Source organism: Drosophila arizonae, chromosome 5 (assembly GCF_054131065.1).
Source record: "Drosophila arizonae isolate 15081-1271.41 chromosome 5, UAZ_ARI_1.0, whole genome shotgun sequence".
Lineage (NCBI taxonomy): Eukaryota > Metazoa > Arthropoda > Insecta > Diptera > Drosophilidae > Drosophila > Drosophila arizonae.
The window spans coordinates 22,279,824-22,299,450 of record NC_142925.1 but is presented as its reverse complement, the minus strand read 5'-3'; the positions used below and the strand labels follow the sequence as shown (position 1 = coordinate 22,299,450).

General features: G+C 42.3%; 5 protein-coding genes across 10 annotated transcripts; 3 read left to right on the top strand and 2 right to left on the bottom strand.

The window, feature by feature from the left end:
• Positions 1-754: 754 nt before the first annotated feature.
• LOC108615028 (aminopeptidase N) lies at positions 755-5,700 on the bottom strand. 6 transcript variants are annotated; one of them, XM_089469958.1, is made up of 6 exons: positions 5,572-5,700; positions 3,354-3,809; positions 3,136-3,291; positions 1,686-3,075; positions 1,125-1,621; positions 755-1,055 (listed from the first exon to the last, which is right to left on the bottom strand). In XM_089469958.1, exons 2-6 carry the CDS (start codon positions 3,806-3,808, stop codon positions 839-841), a joined length of 2,715 nt encoding a protein of 904 aa, XP_089326084.1. In that variant the 5' UTR covers position 3,809; positions 5,572-5,700; the 3' UTR covers positions 755-838. The 6 variants fall into 6 exon arrangements, with proteins under 6 accessions (XP_089326084.1, XP_089326083.1, XP_089326087.1 ...); XM_089469957.1 differs by having other exon boundaries at positions 5,509-5,655; XM_089469961.1 differs by having other exon boundaries at positions 5,543-5,648.
• Positions 4,452-5,541, top strand: LOC149268786 (uncharacterized). The gene has a single exon (XM_089469963.1). It carries the CDS (start codon positions 4,619-4,621, stop codon positions 5,405-5,407), a length of 789 nt encoding a protein of 262 aa, XP_089326089.1. The 5' UTR covers positions 4,452-4,618; the 3' UTR covers positions 5,408-5,541.
• Positions 5,701-13,539: 7,839 nt separating the features above from the next.
• Positions 13,540-14,242, top strand: LOC108616471 (uncharacterized). The gene is made up of 2 exons (XM_018011675.2): positions 13,540-13,696; positions 13,758-14,242. Exons 1-2 carry the CDS (start codon positions 13,683-13,685, stop codon positions 14,044-14,046), a joined length of 303 nt encoding a protein of 100 aa, XP_017867164.1. The 5' UTR covers positions 13,540-13,682; the 3' UTR covers positions 14,047-14,242.
• Positions 14,243-17,521: 3,279 nt separating this feature from the next.
• Rpi (Ribose-5-phosphate isomerase) lies at positions 17,522-18,766 on the top strand. The gene has a single exon (XM_018011671.2). The coding sequence runs from the start codon at positions 17,804-17,806 to the stop codon at positions 18,656-18,658; it is 855 nt and encodes a 284-aa protein (XP_017867160.1). The 5' UTR covers positions 17,522-17,803; the 3' UTR covers positions 18,659-18,766.
• LOC108616470 (protein TEX261) lies at positions 18,672-19,614 on the bottom strand. The gene is made up of 3 exons (XM_018011674.2): positions 19,455-19,614; positions 19,097-19,398; positions 18,672-19,031 (listed from the first exon to the last, which is right to left on the bottom strand). Exons 1-3 carry the CDS (start codon positions 19,522-19,524, stop codon positions 18,795-18,797), a joined length of 609 nt encoding a protein of 202 aa, XP_017867163.1. The 5' UTR covers positions 19,525-19,614; the 3' UTR covers positions 18,672-18,794.
• Positions 19,615-19,627: the final 13 nt, after the last annotated feature.

The window sequence follows — 19,627 nt, the reverse complement described above, 5'->3', positions numbered from 1 at the left end:
TTTTAAGGTTATGAAATACATCGAATGAAAGAGTTGAAAGAATTTAGGGTATTAGTATCTCTGGGAAAGTTGAAGATGATAATTGATAGATGATTGTAGGAGATCTAGTCTCTTGAGGTATTTTTCTGATCAGGTGTCACTTTGAGGTCCGTTACATTTCTGTGAGAGATATCGAATCCTAATAATACTTTTGGTAATTCATTGAAATATATTCCATATATATTCCATATGTTCCTTATATTGCTTTCTATAGCGAATCAGTCAAAGACGCTATGATTAATTTCACTAATTGCCAGGATATGAAAGAGGATTTAGCAAAAAGGGCAGGCAAAAAGGACAGCTAATACATTGACTGAAGACAGGCCAAATCATCTGGTCATGTCATGCCTGGGGCACACAGCGAAACATTTTGTCATTTTCGTGTAAACGTCAAATGCCAAGTGAAGTCGCATTCCAAACAAAAGCGAGCCGTGGGTGTGTGCAGGCATGTGTGTGTGTTAGTGTGTGTCTGTGTGTGTGTGTCATGCCACGTGTCAAGCAATTTACAAGTCAAAGGCACGGAAGGCAAGTTTCTGACAGGCCAAGCAGCAGGAAGCTGGAGCGTTCATCGTTTGCGCTGTGCGGCGAGTGAAAGGCGACGCATTCCTTTCAATTTCAATTCCAAGAATCGTCATCATCATTGGCTTAATTAATACCACAGACGTTCGACTGCTAAGCAAGAGCTGGAATTTGGCATATGAGTAAGTTGTGGGTATAAGCCTTAGACTATGTAGTTTTATTATTCACAGAACCAAAGCCGCCGCAGCTGACTCTCAATTAGCCACCTCAGCCGGGGCTCTTAGGCGTATTTGCTTAAAGCTTTAATAAACAGCTCGGCACGTTCTGTTAGCCAATAGCGATTGGTGTCACGCCTATCGAGTGCCGCCTGTAGCTGAGCCTCAAATTTGTCAAGGCCTCTCAATTGCTGCCTCAATCGATTGTCCTCAAGCTCGGTGATTAAATCGCCTATTATCCGATTGAGCAGGATTTGAATTTGCTTCAAACTCAATTTGGTGCTAGAGCGAGAGAGAGAGAGTGAGAGGGAGAGTTACATAATGAATGGTAATTGAATACAGTCAACTTACTTGATTGCTTTGGCATGTTGCATAATGTGATCGGCGATCTCTGTGGCTAAGTGCTTGCGCTCCAAAGCCGATGTCACCGCTTGCATGTAGTAGTTGTATGTGAGCTTATCAGTTGCCTGTATTAAGTAGTCCAAGAACGGCTGCAGCTGACCAAAATCGCGACTGCAGCCGAGTGCTGTGGCCCAGGCACTCCTTTTGGCATCGGAATCGGTGTCCCGAAAGCGCTTCAGTATCGACTGGAAGAGCATACTGTTGCCCAGCTCAATGCCCGTGCAGTCCACAATGTCCCGATAGTTAGGCGGCACCTGGCTGCCATTGCCATCGTCTTGCCTCAGGCGCTCCACCTGGCTGATGCAGTGGGCCACGTCGTAGCGACAGGCCTCCTTGTAGGCCAGCCGATAAAGGGCAGCAAGTGAGCCTGACCTGGCTCTTAGCTGCGCCGAGTTCAGCTGGGGAGTGCGAAGAAAGAGCGGTGTCATCAGCTTCTTCATGAATGTCTGCAATAAACAGGAATCAATAAGAGCTTTGCTAGCCTAAATCATCTGTATTTGCAGTGCTTACTCGGAAGATCCTTTCCGGGTCGCCCCTTAGCAGCTGACCGCGATCCTTCAGCAAAGCAACGGCTCTATTCCAGGGCAAAAAGTCCGCCTCGCGCGGCAAGTAGTCCAGCATAGAGAAGGCCAAATCGTAGCTCTGCACCCGGGTGGCGGCCAACATTAGGAGGTCATCCAGCAATTGGGCACGATTGAGTGCGTGAATAGAGCCATAGTCAGCCGAGTTGAGAGTTTTGATAATCATCCGCCAATTGGGCTCATCGTAGTTGACGCGATAAATGCTATTCACTTGGGGATTCAGCATGATCCACTCGTTGGGGGCGGGGTCCTTGAGTAGGCGGAATGTCTTGCCCGCGCTTGGACACTCGAGCCAAAACTGGGGCTGCGTTTCGTCAAAGTTTCCTTGGCGTTGATTAACAAACGTGAGCGGAACCCACCAGCAAGTGGGCTCCCCGCTATCAGCTCCCAGCATGAAACGAGCCTGATCAACCCAGACGGTACTGGAACTGTAATTCCTAATCACTGTCAGAAGCGGATAGCCCTTCTGCAATGTCCAGCTGTCCATCACAGTCGACAGACGAATGCCACCTGAGCCCTTCGGATCTGCCGCCTCCTGCATGGCCTGCCACAGATCCGACTGTCTAACACTGTCATAGGCATGTCTCCGTAAATAGTTGCGTGTGCCCATGAGGAAGGCCTCGTCGCCCAGCAGCTTGTGGAGCATGCGCATCGTGAGGGATCCCTTCTCGTACACATGCGGAGTAAACTGATCCAGTATGCTCTTCGAATCGTGCACATCGCGTGAAATCGCGATTGTATCGTTGAACATATCCTTGCAAAAGAACGTAGCCAAATCGTTTGCCACTCTGCGCTGGAGACTGCCCCACTCGGGCATGAGAGCATCCAGCGCCAGGTTGGCGAAGTACGTGGAGGGTCCCTCTTTCAACCACAGATCGTTCCACCAACTAATGGCCACCAGATTGCCGAACCACTGGTGTCCATATTCATGTGCCACGGTGAAGGCCTTATCCTCTTTATCCTGCATTAGCTCGTCATCGTAGTGGACAAAGCGGGTCTGCTTGAACGTGACCAGGCCCCAGTTTTCCATAGCACTGAATTTGTGCGAAGGCAACGCCAACTGATCCACCTTCCTCAAGGGAAACGCGAACTCGAGGAGTTTCTCCAAATAGCTCAAGGCCCGTGGCGCTAAATTCGCAGTGAAAGTGCCGTCCTTTACCGCATCTGGTGGCATCCAGCTGCGAAAGGACACGTTGTTCTGCGTTTCACTGTGCACCACCGGAAGGCTGGATAAGTTGTGCACGGCGTAGGCCACGAGATAGGTGGATGTGCTGAGCAGCGGCTCATGCTGACACCACACATAATCCTGAAGGCGGCCACTGAAATGAAAGCCACTTGTTCAAGCCCCGAAGGATCTTTTGAGTCGGTCAGAAACTTACTGATCCACGCATTTACTGACGGCCGTATTGCTCAATCCGGTGTAGTTCTTATGATAGCCCAGCGTTACCTGGAAACTGGCTCTCAGATGCGGCTCGTCGAAGCACGGAAAGGCCAGTCGTGCAAAGGTCGGGGAAAACTGTGTTGCCGCCAAGTAGCTGAGGGAGAAACATGAAGGATACAAATGCTGAATCGACGATCTAACTGTCCTTGTGCTCACTGCGTTTGGTTTGTCTTTGGGTCGCGAAAGGAGCTCGAGTAGTAGCCGACATCGTTAGCATTCATGGCAGCGCTGAAGGGCATGCTTAGCACGTACTGCTCATGGATCTGCAGCTCCCCATCCAGCCGCATGGTGTAGAACTCGAGCGTCTCATTGCGCTCAATGCGGCTTATGCTGTGACTTCTGCTGCCGTTGCGCGATGACAAAGTTATGCGTGCCTCATCTATGGTCAAGTTTGTGGCATGCAACGTGATATCTCTCGTGCTTTGCAGGACTTGCAAATCGATCTTAACACTGCCCTCGAAGCTCAGATTTAGGGGTGCAATCAAGTGGGTTAATATACGCAGATCGTAGTGCAGCGGCTTTAGTGCACTGGGTAACCGATAGGAACTATCGTGCGATAGTACGATAGCTGGCAGCAAAAAGCCGACAATGCAGCGCATCAATTCAGGCATGCTGTGAAAGAATCCAAGAAAGACTAGTTAGTGATCGACTGCGAGATACCCTGATAAATCCATATCATGCTTTTGAAATATTTACTTTAAAAAACTATAGATGAGAAAGTCCTATTTATGCTTTTTAGTTTCATTTTTTTTTAATTTTTTATAAACGATCAATTATTTCAAAGTGCTAGTGGAAATAGGCTGCGAGCCACTGTAAATCAGAGAAAACCTTTCATCGCTATTCTTGAAAGAGAAAAATCAATCGATTGCTCAAAACAAGACGATATCTGTGTGTTGTGGGGGCTTACTTATAAAGTCTCCAGCTCTAATTAGTGATGGGATCAACGAGGTAATACATACGATGAGACAGATTAACAGACAGACGTACGACTCAATCCCTCATAACAAATTTTTTATACATAAAAACAAATTTAACTTAATTACAAATATGACTTATCAACAATATTCCGTTTTCCAACTTTCGTAATCGCATGCTACAGCCATTTATATTAGAAGTTTTATATAGAGGAAAGACGATGATTTTATCTATAGCTCTACTGTATATATGTGTATATATGTATACATATAATACATAGCTTTTGAATCACAAAAGAATATTTAATATTTATAAAATTTAACCCATTCAGTCCGATTAAATTGAAGCTAAACCTCCTCAAATCGCTAACACCATTTGGCCAAAGATCATTTCTCTTTTGCTTGGGGAAATCTTGTCCAATAAAAATCGTATTTTGAGTCGCAGTTGCGTTTGTTTTTGTGTTTAGTTTCGGCACTTAAAAATTTTATAGTCACAATTGTTTAGATATGCTTAAGTCTGTGCGAGCCATGCCGTCGCCTCTTTTGCCCCAGGGTCGAGCAAAATGTTGGTGGCTAATTCGCTGTGCCATGCGCTGCATGCCCCCAAATCGAGAAGTGAGTTATATGAGCTATCGCCGCCAGGGCTGGCGGCCATCTCTGATGCTCTGGCTCAGTGGCCTCCGCTCGCGCTACTGCATGTGGAAGCTGCGCCGCGCGCTGGGCCCCGATTTCGACGAATTCGATTTCCTGATGGGCGTGCGACAGGCGGCCTCCCTGATGATCGAGGCGGTGCGTCTGGCGAACTGGAGCCGCATCCGCAGCTGCTGCACGGATCAGGGCGCCTGCGCCATTTACGGGCTCACGCAGAGCCAGCGCAACCTGCAGTACACGAAGCTGGTGCGCTTCGAGAGCCAGCACCTGTGCCAGGTGGTGCCCATATCCGTGCAGCGCCTGGTCGAGCAGGGGCGCAATTATGTGTATGCGAATATCGTGTTTGTGGGACTGCGCGACTTGTGCGACTTTGCCAGCTCCGGGGAGCAGCAGGAGATGCTGCAACAGATTAGGGACGTGCTGCAGGAGTCGCAGATCCCCGAGCCAATCGCACCGACCCATCGCCGCATCGTTCTGGGCGAGTTTCTGCTGACCCTGCGCAAAGAGCTAGCCGATCCCAAAGGCGACGATGACGAGCCCAAGGACTGGCTGGTTGACTCGTATAATATATTCGGCGTAAAGCTGGTCAACTATAGTCCCGTAACGTTGCAGTATCGTATCATTGAGTTCCTAAAACCAGTTTGAGTTCCACGTCTGCTCAGCTCACGCACCTATTAACCGTTCGGTCACCTTTTATCAATTTATGATATTCTCACTACGTGTTGTTTCCAAAACTCGTGCCTTACATCCAAATGAATAAATATGTACTCTCAACTCAACTCGACTCGACTCGACTTGATAATACGCACGTCTGTTCAGTTGCTGTCGCCGATTTCGACTAACTGCACCACCGAACATTCAGCCCTATTTATAAGACTCGACGAGGGCGCAATGAGTGTTTGAGTAAATGTCATTTGAGCTATGCCAATGATAATAGTTTTACTTTTTAATTAAAATTGGAAGTCTCAGATATCATACTATATGATTGTAACATATTGCCTTGTTTTTTTACTACTTGAATTCCTAAACAGGATTTCAAAATGTTCTTCCCGTTATTGTAAGGTTAAAGCAATTCCAAGTAAAACAAATTACAAGTAATAATAATGTTAAAATTTTGGATTAGTTGCAATAGCAATTTAATATGCCTTAAATTAAAACATACTTTATGTTCAATCGATCTTCGGTACTTTGACCAACGTCTTTAATTTAAAGTGCTTAACTAATAACCCAAGTCGAGAGCATGAGGCAAATGGGTTTTCCGTAGTACCCCATGCTCAATAACTTTGATGTTGGAAATACTCGTAGATTCCATATTCATGCTTGATTTTTATTGGTCCAAGAATTTCCCTTCGTCGAACAAAATCCGCTCTCATTCAAGATGCAGACCCGTCCATGTGCTCATGCACGCGGAAAGACCTCAATATAGTAGTTATACAGAGGAATACCAATAATTTGGAATTGCAAGGGATCATTTCTAAATTACCTGGCTTTACGGCTTACCGGGAATTTCACTTTACGAGGCTCAACAACAATTTTCGAAATGAGTATTTTTGCATCATAATTTATTTTTATTTTTTTTTTTTTTGTGTGGAATTATTATGATTGATATTGATTCTTAGGAGATGTTCAAGGGCAAGTTGATGGGCCAAATGTATGATATACTGCGGTCTATTCTGAGCTCTGTTGTATGAGTGACAATACTTTATACTGCACTACCGCACCGCACTGTGTACGGAACGCTTAATCTTTGGAGTGCACTCTAAATAATATACAGCCAGAGATTCTTAATTTTTTAGGGACATTATTAAAACCAATTTCAAATAAACTTTAATTCTTTAACATAAGCACGCCTTACCTCACTTTTTTTTGGCACTGATACCAAAAAATCAAAGAGTATGACAGAGTGTGCAATAAAATAGGTTAGGTGCTTAAAAGTATTTTATTTCTAATTTACATTGGAGTAAATGTAAAAAATTTCAGATAGATTAAACTACGTTCAATCAAATCTCACATTTGTAGGAGGGTGGCGTATACTTAATATTTGTACATTGTTCATTTAATACATATATAAATTTAATATTTTTATGAAAACTAAACTAAATAAATATAAATTAACATTATAACATTACATTATATTATTTATAATCATATATTTTATAATTTATATTTATTTTTATGTTTTATAAAAATGAATGTATAAATTTTAAATTAGATGTGTATATATTAGTTTTATAATTTATATTAAATTTATTACTTTCATTTATCCCACCCGATCGCCTAGACGTTCCATACTCTAGCTTTAGCAGAACTAAATTTCACTTTCAACGTTATCAAATCACATAAAAGTAAAAGTCGTAAACTAGTTTGCTAAAAAATATCAGGTATTACGTGTGCATAATTATTTCAGAGTAAATCAGGCTACCGTATTGGGTTGCCAAATAAAATGACATGCTCTGTCCTTCAATTAGACTCTTATGTAGTGTGCCTTGTCATTTGGCCAACGGGATTTGCGTTGCCTGCGCTGCTCTGATCCACCCCGACCCTCGTCCGTGTTCGGGTCTTGGCACGCACGTGTTTTTCGCCCTTTCGGGCTTTGTTGGCAAATAAACTATTCTCACACTTCGTGCACGGAGCGAATCACGCCGTGTCGCTTTCGAGAGGCACATAAAAAATGGAGGGCTTAATTAAAAAGCAAAAATGTGCTGCGATTTTCCGCTTTTTTAACGCCAAGTGCAACAACCCCCATCCCCATCCTCCCAACGAGCCGAGGAGAAATGGACAACATTTGCAAAACTACAAAAAAAGAAACAACAAAAAATAGGGGAAAAACAACTCTACTTAGTGGCGACTTTTTATTTGCTGTTGTTCCTTGGCAGCCGTCAGCAACATTTTCAGATGTGCCCCGGGCGGGAGCTCATGTGTCTTATTGCGCCCTTTTCTTTCGGATAGCGAAACATTTTTTGTTAATTAAAGCGACGCCAAGCCAAGTAATGAAAAACTCGCTCAAGTGCTCATTAAAACTGAAAAGTCTTCGCTCTGTCAAATAATAATGCGATGGGCGTTGCTAAATGCCAGCGAAATACTAAACTAATGTGCGCACATAATAGTTGACACTGAATATATATAATATAAATATACACATTTATATATATAGATATAGAAGTAGTATGCATACTTCAATTGATCGACTGTCACTTGACTATGCAGAGTCATTGAGAACTCTGTTGCTTATAAGGTTTGGCAGTAAACATGGCATTTTAAGACTCTGCATGCCACATCTATCAAACAATTAGTCAGCAGAAATTGTTGTATTGGTACTCTGACATACATATGCAGATATATATAGCAGATATATATATAGCTAAGCTTTTAGTTAGTCTAAACCGATACTGCGCCCTGCAACCAGTGCTACGTATAGCACTGCAATTTAAGAGTAGCTATCGCTCGATTATTGGTAACTTCTTAAGAGAGCTTAGATCAATCTATTCTAATTTCTTTCTACTATTTACTCTTCTCACTAAAATCCTACTAGCCGTTCCATTCCTCGTTCCATTAGCTCGTGTGTTGACAGATCTTCAAATTTGCTATATACACACATACATACATATTTCTCCCTGTCTGTCTCCCTGTCTCCCTAATTTATATTTGAGTAAAACGAATCTAGAATACTCCCAGCAGTAGAGTGTATTTCCATTGGTCACTTTAAGCTCGACTGCAGAAGTGAATGTATCCCTATATAAAAGGCAGCAGCTACAACATTTCTTCAGTCGCCCAAGCCTAGTGGAGGTCAGTCGTACAGTGCAGTAGAGTGAAGTGAAATATTTGAAGAAACACTAAGAGGAAATACTAAGAGGATATACTAGGAGGATCTACTGGGAGGAAACAGTAAGAGGAAATAAATGGAGGAATAATTATTTTTTTCAAATGAAAAAAATACTTGGAAGAAATACTTAGAAGATATACATACTTGGAATAAATGGTTGGAAGAAATATTTAATGGAAATGCTTCAAGGAATTACTTGGAGAAAAAATTGGTTGAATCAGTATTTTCTTCACTTGAAGAGTTACTGGACTTTCTGGACTTACTTGGAAGAAATACTTGGAAAAATACTTAAAACAATCCTTAGATTACAAAATACTTGTCTTTTACTTATTTTCTATACAATGCAGTAATTCAAATGTTATTAGAAAACAGTTGAATACAAATACCGAATTAGAGCTCATCACTCGACATAGCTCTCCCTTCTCATATTGCATGACGTCAGGTCGATTCCCGCTCTGTATTCTCCTATCACAAATACCCATTTGTACAGCAGCAGCAGCAGCATAGTGGCCAGATTAAAAATATTACCGCAGTAAAGAATTTGCTCTATTCATATGGGATACAGAGTTAATTTACTGCCTCGATATGCTTTACGGATAATTGTTATTCATTAGTTCGCACACTAATTCAACGTGCATACTTATATTTCTACTCATATATGTATACATAGACATGTATATATGTATGCAATGTGTTTGTGCGAGCTGGTATATTTATGTGCCTTTATGGTGTTACAACTATACAAGCCAAATGGCGGGAATCCATCACAATTTACAGCGCAAACGGACCAAAGTTGGCAATAAAATTTAATTTATATCCTGTGGTTATACTGCTGTTGTTTGTTATTGTTGCCGCTCTTGCTGCAGCTCCCGCTACTCCTGCCGCTGTTGTTGTTGTTGCTGGTTTAGCCTCGGTAAAGGCAAACGCGTTCGAGTGTTTGCAAAACATTTAATTCCATTTTCGATTGCTGTGGAATGTATGCAGCCTAGGGTCAGCTGAGGGCCGGCAAGGGGAGCTGAGGCGGGGCACGCATATGCCACATGGGCCACAGCCTGGCATATTAATGCTATAGGGTTGTGCTTGAGGTGGAGCTGGCTGGGCTGCGGGCTCTAGAAGAATGCAATTGCAAATTCTCGACAAATTTGAAATTTGAATTGGCAAAACTACCTGACAGACAGCTAGACACACAGGGCAAGGCAGACAGACAGCTCGCCTAGTGTCATTTGTAAGCGTTGTCCAGCATCCACTCGAACAGCATTTGTTTGGGTTACCAGCCCCAATCTTCCCCTCAGCCGCAGCTACAACTGGAACTTCTGCTGCTGCTTCTGCTGCTGGAGCTGGGGCTCCCAGTACACTGAATGAATCAGGGCAATTGAAGTGCTTTAAAGTGCTGCATAGCTGGCACATAAATAAATGTTTGCACATTTACTTTGCCTTCTCTCTTCTTTCTTGTGCTTGCATTCAATGGCCGGCTACAACTGTTCCTGGTGTTGGGCTCGTTGCCTCTGGCTTCGATTCGTTGGGCTTCCTGTTCCCAGCACGTTCATAACTCAACTCTGTTGCCGCTGCTGCTGCTCCTGCTGCTCCTGCTATGGGTGGGTGGGCGTGCTGTTTGACGCTTTATTTGCTTGTAATTTGAAGCTGACTGTGCTGCAATCTCGATACAAATCCACAACAGCTCAAAAGGCAACTTGAACTGCACTGCAGTGCAATGCAGTTAAAAGGACTCTGGATTCCCCAGTGCAGCATTGCCATAACTTTGTATATTGTAATGGCGATGCGATTGACCGAGTCTGCCACAAGGATACAAACATCTATCACATCCACCCAGCCTCACATCCTCCCCCACACCCCCACACCACACAGCCACCGCTGTGAGTCACTAATTTTCAAATCAAACTACTTCAAAAGACCAGGCGAATGCGGTAATGCGACAGCTCTGCCGGCTTAGACAGCTAGACGATTAGAGTCGGACCCAAGCAGAACCAAAGCCCATTCAGATAATGTGAGCATGGCCAGCTGTTAACCAGGGAAGCGCAGTTACCTAGTTACCTGGTACGTAGCAAGTAACGCCAAGAGTCTGAGCTAAACTACAAACGATAATGCTTTACATAAAGTTAGGAGGTTAAAACTCTTGTTGCAAATCCTACAATTAAATACTTCATTTAAATTATATAGGTATAGATATGGGCAAAAAGGCCTTAGCATTTTTCATTACAATATTGAATTATTTTATTGATACTTCAGTATGTATTATATTTTATCTCATATATTCGCACACAATCTCAATAGAGTCTTAAAAGTTGGAATATAAATCGTTTTGCCAAGCCAGGTCTTATATCACTGGAGCTGCATCCATATATCTGTAAATTTAGCAATAGCTAATCTCTGTTGAAAAGAAGTTTGTTTATTGATTGCTAAAAAATGTTCAAGAGAAATAAAGCAACAAAAAAGTAAAATAGAAAAAAAAAACTGATTATCATTAACCTGATTAGATCAGATTTTCAACGGAAGTAATGAAGAAAATAAATTAAATGTATATAATAAAAATAAATATATAAAATAAAAATAAACAAATAAATAAAAATAAATATACAACTGATTATTTTTATTAATCATTATTAAAAATGCCTTCATAAAATCATTTCAACTTACTTCTTATTTCTACTCCAGCTCACCGTTACAGTAAGCACGCCAATGTTTTAAGCACATTTTACCTAAAAAAAAAAAAAAAATTGTTAAATAACTCCGACGCTTCAATGGAGGCATTAGCAATCTTTGCAACTATTCCAAATGCTAGTATTATATGGGACTTACTGAAGTGATCAGGTTTATTGCGACTCTTAAGCTATTATGTGCAAGCTCGGCAAAGTTTTTTGTGCCCGGCGCTTGGATTGGCCATGGAAATGGGACTGATAGGTGAAGTTATATTTGCAGTTGACAGTGCTTTGACTCTTTTGCCTCTTTTTGGGGGCAGTTAGCAAAATGTCACGTAGCAAATGTGACAGCGTGGTCAACATAATGAATGTTAGCCCCAACCCCCCCGCTAGACCCGGAACAGAGCAGCGAAAAGTGCAGCATGACGCAGGTGCATGTGTTACACTCACTGACTCTGTCTGTGTGCGAGTGTGTGGGTGACTTTTGTGCTACTATAACACATGCACTTTGGGAGTTCATGTCTCTGGCATTGATTGCCTTGGCGGCGATTGCAATAACCCAACTGTGTTGGGAGAGGGAAGAGGGCAAAAGCGCGCCCAAATGTCACGACATTACAGCGGGCATTCGATTGGGGCTGCTGGCAACGGATCCAAAAATGTGTCCATGCACGTGACACTTGAATGCAATTTGCAATTTGATTTTCTTCCTCCTTCTTCACAGTTGCAGCGCCAGCTCTAACTCCAGCTCCAGTTCCACTTCCCGTTTCAGTTCCAGTTGTTGGCTGCATACGTTCATGTGTCCAATTGATTTCTGTATCTGTGTGCGTGTACGTGTGTGTATGTGTGTGTGTGTAGGTGTCAGCCCTGTCTGTGTGCGTGTCTTCGTATTGGCGTCTTTACATTGTTACACTTGACCAATTCGTATTGCAATTACACACCTGATTGTAGCCATCTGCCTCCTGCTAGCCCACCGCCACCTCCTGCCAACTACTCGTAGTTGACTTTAGGGTGCTGCAATTGTGCCGAACAACGATTTGTGTTGGCTTTTCGTTGTTTGCCAATTCCCAACTTCTCGCCCACTCCACCACCCACCACCCAGCCCCAAGCCCCTCTCCCCCACCCCATCCAAGAAGTAAGTAAGAGCCAAAAGAGGTTGTTTAGCCAGCAACTGCTATTCCGAGTACTTTTTAAGTTATCTTCGCTTTAATAGACTCTAATGAAAAGTCCGAGCTGGATAATTACAAGTGGTTGTCATCCGACCCACTCATTACCCACTCGAATGGAGCTGCGCGTTTCCAATAAAATTGATTGCGTTTTCTCTGCTGGCTATGTGCTACGAGTGTTTGCACTTAAAAGCTCCAACAGCAGCAGAGCACCGCGCTGACATTTGATTTAAATGGAGCAGCGCTTGTAACCGGACATAGGCCAACAAGTTGGCCCGTCCATCTGTCTGTCGGTGTGTCGGTCTGTTTGTTTGTGGTTCATTTAGCTGCTGCCACATTTCCAGCTGCTAAACGACCTTCAATGAGCTGACACCCACACGCGGCTAAGTGCGTAAGCTACTTCATATTCAAAGGCTTCCTTCCTGGCAGCAGCACTCATGTGGTTATTCACGTGCCAAATCAATGGGATATTTCATTTTGTTAATTAACGCCATGATAATTGAACGTGACGCCACCTACTAGACTTGACAAGCACTTCACCTTAACGTATTTCTTACCGAAAGCAGAATTTAGTTTAATTCAAGGATTACCATGGATTTTGTCTGACAATCGGCTGTTAAAATTGACTGGCAATTAAACTAAACTCAGATATTGCTAAACTGAGCTTGGCTTAACTGAAAAGATGTTTATAAATCGGGCAGTAGACCAAGTGTTAACTTGATAACAGCTTTAATTGACCTAGAGCTTTTTAAATGGGCATTTGTGTTTAACAACCAGTTGCTAGACTTAACATGCACTTTAAATGCATATGTTGCTTGCTAAAATATGAACATAAAATAATAATAAAATAAAATAAATATCATTAAATGTATATAGTCAGCTGCTGGAATTGACAGGCAGTTTAATTTGTATTTCAATGGAATTTTGTATAGATTCAGCCTGACAGCCAGCTGCTAAACTTGACTACCAGTTCAACAGAAAATATATCTGGACGAACTGAACTTAAATGTTATAACAGAAAGTTAAGTTTGACAAGAAATTCAAACGGAGCAAAACATAACTTTATTGAACTCTCAAAATCGTCATGGTGTCAGAGTATGACACCCTCTGTTAAACTTGACAAGCACTTAAACTGATTGCCTATGTTTCAAGAGAGAAACTCTGTGTAAAAGTTGCCTTCGACTTGATTTTTACAACTGCTTTTATTGTGTGTTAGTTTGTTTTTCTATGTATAGATCGTTTTCGATTTCTCGTAGTGTTTCTGGTATAGTTTCAAAATGCCATCAAGTTTGTAAGTATTTGCATTTGAATGCAATTGGCAATCATCTCAGTTGAACAGTTGCTCCACACAGAAACTCGCTGATGAACCGGCGCGACTGCCTGGGCAGCAGCGGCTCCAGGAACTCTGCGCTCAATCTCGTCCTGAGTCGCATCAGAGGCGAGGTGGAGGAGGCGCATGTCTACAGCATTATAGTCCGACAGAACCGCATGCGGGAGCTGTACGAGCGGGATATGGAGCTGGTGAGACTGGAGATGAATCAACTGAGGGCGACGCAAGTGGTCAACAGGAATCGCTTCAGATCCACGCCGCTGGGCATGGTCCCCATTGCAGTACGGTATATTAACCAAATTCCGGGCTAACCAGGCGGCGGGCAACACCTTTCGGGGCAACAGTTGGCCATGGCACGTGGGCTCTCGAGGTGTATTGTTCGTCAAGTGAAGCAAAATAAATGTTTTATTTGAGTATTAAATTCTGTATGTTTTATTGTTGTACTCTAAATTTTATGCAGCGGTCAACGCTGTCTGCAGACAGCATAATAAATTGATTTGCATCAGGGTTTTTGTTTGCGGCCATTAATCTATTTGGAGGACGCCACGCCCGTAGCAGAATTTGCTATTTATTGTTTAATGAATGAATGGGAAAATTTCCATGGGGGCGTTGTTTGTGCGGCGAATCCTTTAAGAGCTGAGCTGAGCGGGGCTGAGCAGAGCCTTGTCTTTTTGTATCTGTGTTTGCTTTTGTTATGCCTCCTTTGCTTTTTTTTTTTGTTTTTTGTCATCGTGCAGCTTGCAAATTCGCTTTGTTTGTGTTGATCCACCCACACACACAGACACACAGCCACACAGCCACACAAACTGAAAACTGATTATTATGGCTAGATTGTTGTTGTGCTGCGGTTGGTCTGCAATAAAAAAGCCACTTGTAATATTAATTGAAAGCTAAAGATAAGCTTCTGGGGCGAGTGTCCTGTCTCCAAAAACCTTTTAGTGGGACCGCAGTGGGGCGTAGTGTCACTTCATCATCATTTGTCATTGTCTTGGCTGGCAGGCGGTTAACGGAGTGTGATGCGCCATGGCCGGCCCATCCCGCGGCGCCATCTCAATTTTTGCATACTCAATAGGTAGCTCGAGAGATAAGACTTAGAGTGAGTGGACGATGCCTATTCGGCAGCCTCAATGCACTCAGATGCACTTCCGCTGAGCTTTGCGCCCCTTTGGCTGCCTCTGCTCTGTTTCCGTGTGCAGTCAGCGATGTGCTAATCAAATTATAAATTGTTCCCATCGGAAAAGTCGTTCAGTGCAGTGCAGAGCCGCGCCGTGCCAAGGCCTGTCCCGGCCCGGGGGCCTCAAGCTGACATTGTCGTCATCAGCAGGACCGTGGAGATGCCATCATAACTCTGATTCGATGGAGCACAAAAAATAGAAAAGGGAAAAGGGAAAAAACTGAAATAGGGGAGAAACGAGCCGCGCCTGCAATCCCATTTTTTCTGCACTTTTATTCCATTCCTCTGCGCTATTTAGGCGCTATAATGGAAAACGCCATCGGATGGCAACACATCTGGGTCGCGCGGCTCCATTTGCAATTGCTGCCCTTTTCAAGTTCTTTTTTCATTTTTTTTGTGCAAAGTTTGTGCGTGTAATTGAGCGGGCGTCGAGCATCAGGCGATGGGCCCTCGCGGGGATGCAGCCAGGTGTTCGACTGTGGCCCACGAGGGGCACATTAAACAATGCATTCCTTTAATTAACAATTTTTATGCTGCCCACATCTGGTGTGTGTGTGTCTGTCTGTGTGCATATGTGTGTGTGCAGGACTTTTGTTTCACGTAATTGATGTTTGTATTGACATTCGTAATACCCTAGCCAAAAAGGTAGCATAGTTGTTAGCACTCGATTTGCCAGAGCTGTCAAATGGGACAGGCCGTAAGTGCATATAATTGAGATGCAATCCAATTTACCGTTACCTGTTAGCATTAACGTTAGCTAGACATTACAGTTGATTTGCAACATTAATGCAAACGTCGACGTGAATAGTAATCGCTGTTTTATGAATCGCAAATCATGCTATTAATTAACTTAATAAATACAAATTTAATTAATGAAAACATAGTTGATTGTTTGATCCATGCTCGATTTTATTGGACGCCTATCTAGTTAATTTAAATTTTTCTATTGTCTCGTAATCATAAGTTAAATATACAATTCTATAAATAAAATCTATATAATTAAACAAATCTCCATTCTTTTAATTAAAATTAAAAATTAAAATTTTTAGAATTCAAATTTCGATTATTTTACACAATCTGTATATTTTCGATTTTCAGAAACTAATTTTACTAAATTCATATGCCAGCATATACATCTATTGATCTTATAAAACGTCCTTATCTAATTTCTATCATAAGGAACATGTGGTGATTTATATATGGTATGTATGCCATTTGATGATATTCTATGGTAAAATTATTATATATCACATAAAGTCAAGATGAAATTTTATCTATAAGATACTTAAGGTACTTATTCTATCTACTAACCACGCCGTCTATGCATAACTGTCTTAATATTTAAGCTAAGCCCCCTGCAAAACTACACAGATTTAGCTAAATCCTAACTAAATTAGACGTTCTTTATCCAAACTTTACCAACAAGCACATGATTGAAATTCAATTCAATAGTTGACACATTAATTTGTACTAACAAACCTCAGCTTGGCCACATCGTAGATTCATATTCGATGTGCAATCATGCAAAACGAAGGATGTTTCCTTTTCATACTGCGTTGCATTCGAAATTCATTTCTTTAATAGTGAAATCCATTAACACAAATCTTTTTGGCATTTCCTTACCTCTAACGAATTGTGCTTCTTTATTTCGTGTATTTGTATTTGGGTTTGGTAGTCTCGTTGCTGTTGGCTTGGCATTCAGTTTGTGTTCCATTTTGCAAGGGAAAATCTGCAATCACCTTTGTGATTGTAGTTTGCTTTTCAGCTTTATCGCAATTCCATTCAACAGTTTTCGCTTTGTGCACTAAAAGTATTAAATTTCCTCAAATACTCTGCCCTGAAATAATCCAAGCAGTTACGTCTAAGACGTAATATTCCAACAGCTGCAGCCGGCTGTGGTCGGCCTTTCAAGGGGAATTCCCCTCATTTTATTTCTTTGGTCAGCACTGGCACGTCCTCTTCTCGCACTCATCTAAGCCAAGAGGGAATGCTTTTAATGGTTTTGCAACCATTTCTTATCATTATCAAGGATAGCGTTTAACTTTAAACGACTTTTGTATTGTGGTTCCTCCTGCATTTTCGTTCTGTTTGTTTTCCTTCTCGCCGTTGTTGCTGTTGCTGTTGTTGCTACTGCTGCTGTTGCTGTCCAAATTGTTTTCGCTGCATTGTCTCGATTGCATCCAGAACTATAATTGTGGAACTGGGCTCCCTACTTTTGGCGCATTTCCGTCAGCTAACCATGTTGCGTTTCACTTTTTCCCTAATGAATATATGTATTGTAATAGATATAGTGTTTATAAATAGAGTAGCTTTAGGTTTTTTTTATTTAAAAAAACCTTTAACACCTTAATAACATTTATCAGCCTCAGTTTTAGCTTTACTAAAAGAAATTTACATCAATTATTATTTTAGATATTATTTATGTCATCTGTAATCTGCAATAACAATTTTTTCCCTTTTCATCTTTCCCAATTCAACTTTATATATTTGAATTCTTGCCGCCAATTGCATATAAGCTTTCGACCTTTAAAACGCCCTTCGTGAATACAGGGCTGATTTATTTTAACATTTATCGATACTATCGAATAAAGCTTTACAGCACTCCGACTATGGCCACATAACATTGGCTGAAAGTGGATAACACAATAAAGTGTAAACAATAAGTGATAATATATGTAATATATCTTCATATGAACATTTTGCTAGCTATTAAGTTGATATCATATGCGCCGGGAAATAAATTTCATATATCAATTGGGTTGAGCTATTAAAGCTAAACAGAGAGCTAAGCACAACACAAGATACTAACAAATGGAACCCAATTTCAGCTCGTGTCATTCGAGTTGAAACTAGATTCGTGAATTTGAAGCCAAGGCACCTAAAAGTTGAAGCACATGTTGAAGTCGTTGTTGCTGCGCCGAGACTTGTTGCAACCGCATTTGCCACAATTAATTGGACTTTGTACTCGATCTCCCATCCACTTGAAAAGTACAATCTCAAGACGCACATTCTGCAGCAAAATGAACGACAACATTGAACTGGACGCAGCAAAGAAGCTAGCAGCCGAAACAGCCGTGGATCAATATGTGACCGAAGATACGAAAGTTTTGGGCATTGGTAGCGGCTCAACCATCGTGTTTGTCGTCCAGCGGCTTGCGGAGCGCGTCTGGAAGGAGGGCACACTGTCAGAATTGATCTGCGTGCCGTCATCGTTCCAAGCACGCCAACTGATACTCGATCACAATCTCACATTGGGCGATCTGGATCGTAATTATAAAATCGATGTTTATATTGACGGCGCCGACGAAGTGGACAGCAGCTTGGTGCTAATCAAAGGCGGCGGCGGCTGCCTGATGCAGGAGAAGATAGTTGCCTCGTGCGCCAAGACAGTGGTCATCGTGGCAGACTATACAAAGCGCTCGCTCCGCCTGGGTGAGCAATGGTGCAAGGGCATACCCATTGAGGTTGCGCCGTTAGCCCATGTGCCAGTCAAGCATAAGATCGAGGAGCTCTTTGGGGGCGAAGCACAGCTACGTATTGCCCTAAAGAAGGCTGGGCCCATTGTCACCGACAACGGGAATTTTCTGTTAGACTGGAGATTTGTTGCGAAACGTGAATACGACTGGAACGAGGTGAATAAGGCAATATCTTTGATACCGGGTGTCCTGGAGACAGGTCTATTCGTCAACATGGCACACAAATGCTACTTTGGAATGGCCAATGGCACCCTTAAGGTCCAGAGCAAATAGTTCTCTGATCCGATCCATTCAAAATATTCATATTAATACTACTGAACTGTTACAGCGCATGTACACTAAATAAATAACTAGGGATTACGCCCGATATCCTTTACACAATTGATTATCAAGTCTTTAGTTTTCCTAGCTAAAACGATTTCTTGCTGCGACCCGGCAGCAACGTCTCCTTAATATAGTTGAAGAGCGACAGCAGTCCGACCTTCTTATTACGCGAAAAGTAATTGCTGACCACATCCGGATTGCTGCTGCCCATGAGCCGGTCGTTGCCGCTGACCGTGGTGGGCAGTACATTATCGTTGGCGCTGAGCGAGACGAACAGAGCGAAGGGAACCATCCACAGGCAGATGGTAAAGTAGGCAAGTACCTAAAACGGGAATACACAAATTCAATGACATAAGATATGTCTTGCTGGATCTCTCCATGGCTCACCTGTGTGAACGGTACATAGACGCTAGTGAAATATTGAAATGCGAGCACATGATTTATCACCAGCATTGCCACGGATCCAATCAAGGGCACCGAAAGCAATTGTATGAAGGGAAAATTATTCATTATACTGAAATGGAAGCCTTGCGCTACTAATCCACACAGCATCATGGTCCATGAAAAGTCCTCAAAGCATATCAGGAGAAGGTATACAAATATTGTGAAACTAATCATAAATAGTATACAACGTCGAGCTGGCGTTGTATACTCCTCTGCCAGCTCGGCCAGATAGTAGAGGCCAGCCACTGTAAAAGTGTATAAATTAAAGATATATTTCATAGTTTGCTGTTAACCTATGTACCTATACACAGTGTTATGAAGGTGATTTGTATAGCTAATGAAATCCAACTAAGTATAAACAGAAAACTCATGTTGCTCAAATTTTAGGAGTTTATCAGGAACCAAAACAAAACAATGACTCGACACATCGATAACATTGATAGCCGGCGATTAATTTTAGGCAGTGCTGCCACC

Bases quoted from the DNA above. Each gene is read 5' to 3' on its own strand.
- LOC108615028 (XM_089469958.1), bottom strand. From the start codon at position 3,808: ATGCCTGAATTGATGCGCTGCATTGTCGGCTTTTTGCTGCCAGCTATC. The intron at 1,622-1,685 runs GTAAGCACTGCA...TGTTTATTGCAG, and splicing joins ACCCGGAAAGGATCTTCCGA to ACATTCATGAAGAAGCTGAT. The intron at 1,056-1,124 runs GTAAGTTGACTG...CTCTCGCTCTAG, and splicing joins CAACATGCCAAAGCAATCAA to CACCAAATTGAGTTTGAAGC.
- LOC149268786 (XM_089469963.1), top strand. From the start codon at position 4,619: ATGCTTAAGTCTGTGCGAGCCATGCCGTCGCCTCTTTTGCCCCAGGGT.
- Rpi (XM_018011671.2), top strand. From the start codon at position 17,804: ATGTTGAAGTCGTTGTTGCTGCGCCGAGACTTGTTGCAACCGCATTTG.
- LOC108616470 (XM_018011674.2), bottom strand. From the start codon at position 19,524: ATGAGTTTTCTGTTTATACTTAGTTGGATTTCATTAGCTATACAAATC. The intron at 19,399-19,454 runs GTACATAGGTTA...ACACTTTTACAG, and splicing joins CTTCATAACACTGTGTATAG to TGGCTGGCCTCTACTATCTG. The intron at 19,032-19,096 runs GTGAGCCATGGA...TTCCCGTTTTAG, and splicing joins TCTATGTACCGTTCACACAG to GTACTTGCCTACTTTACCAT.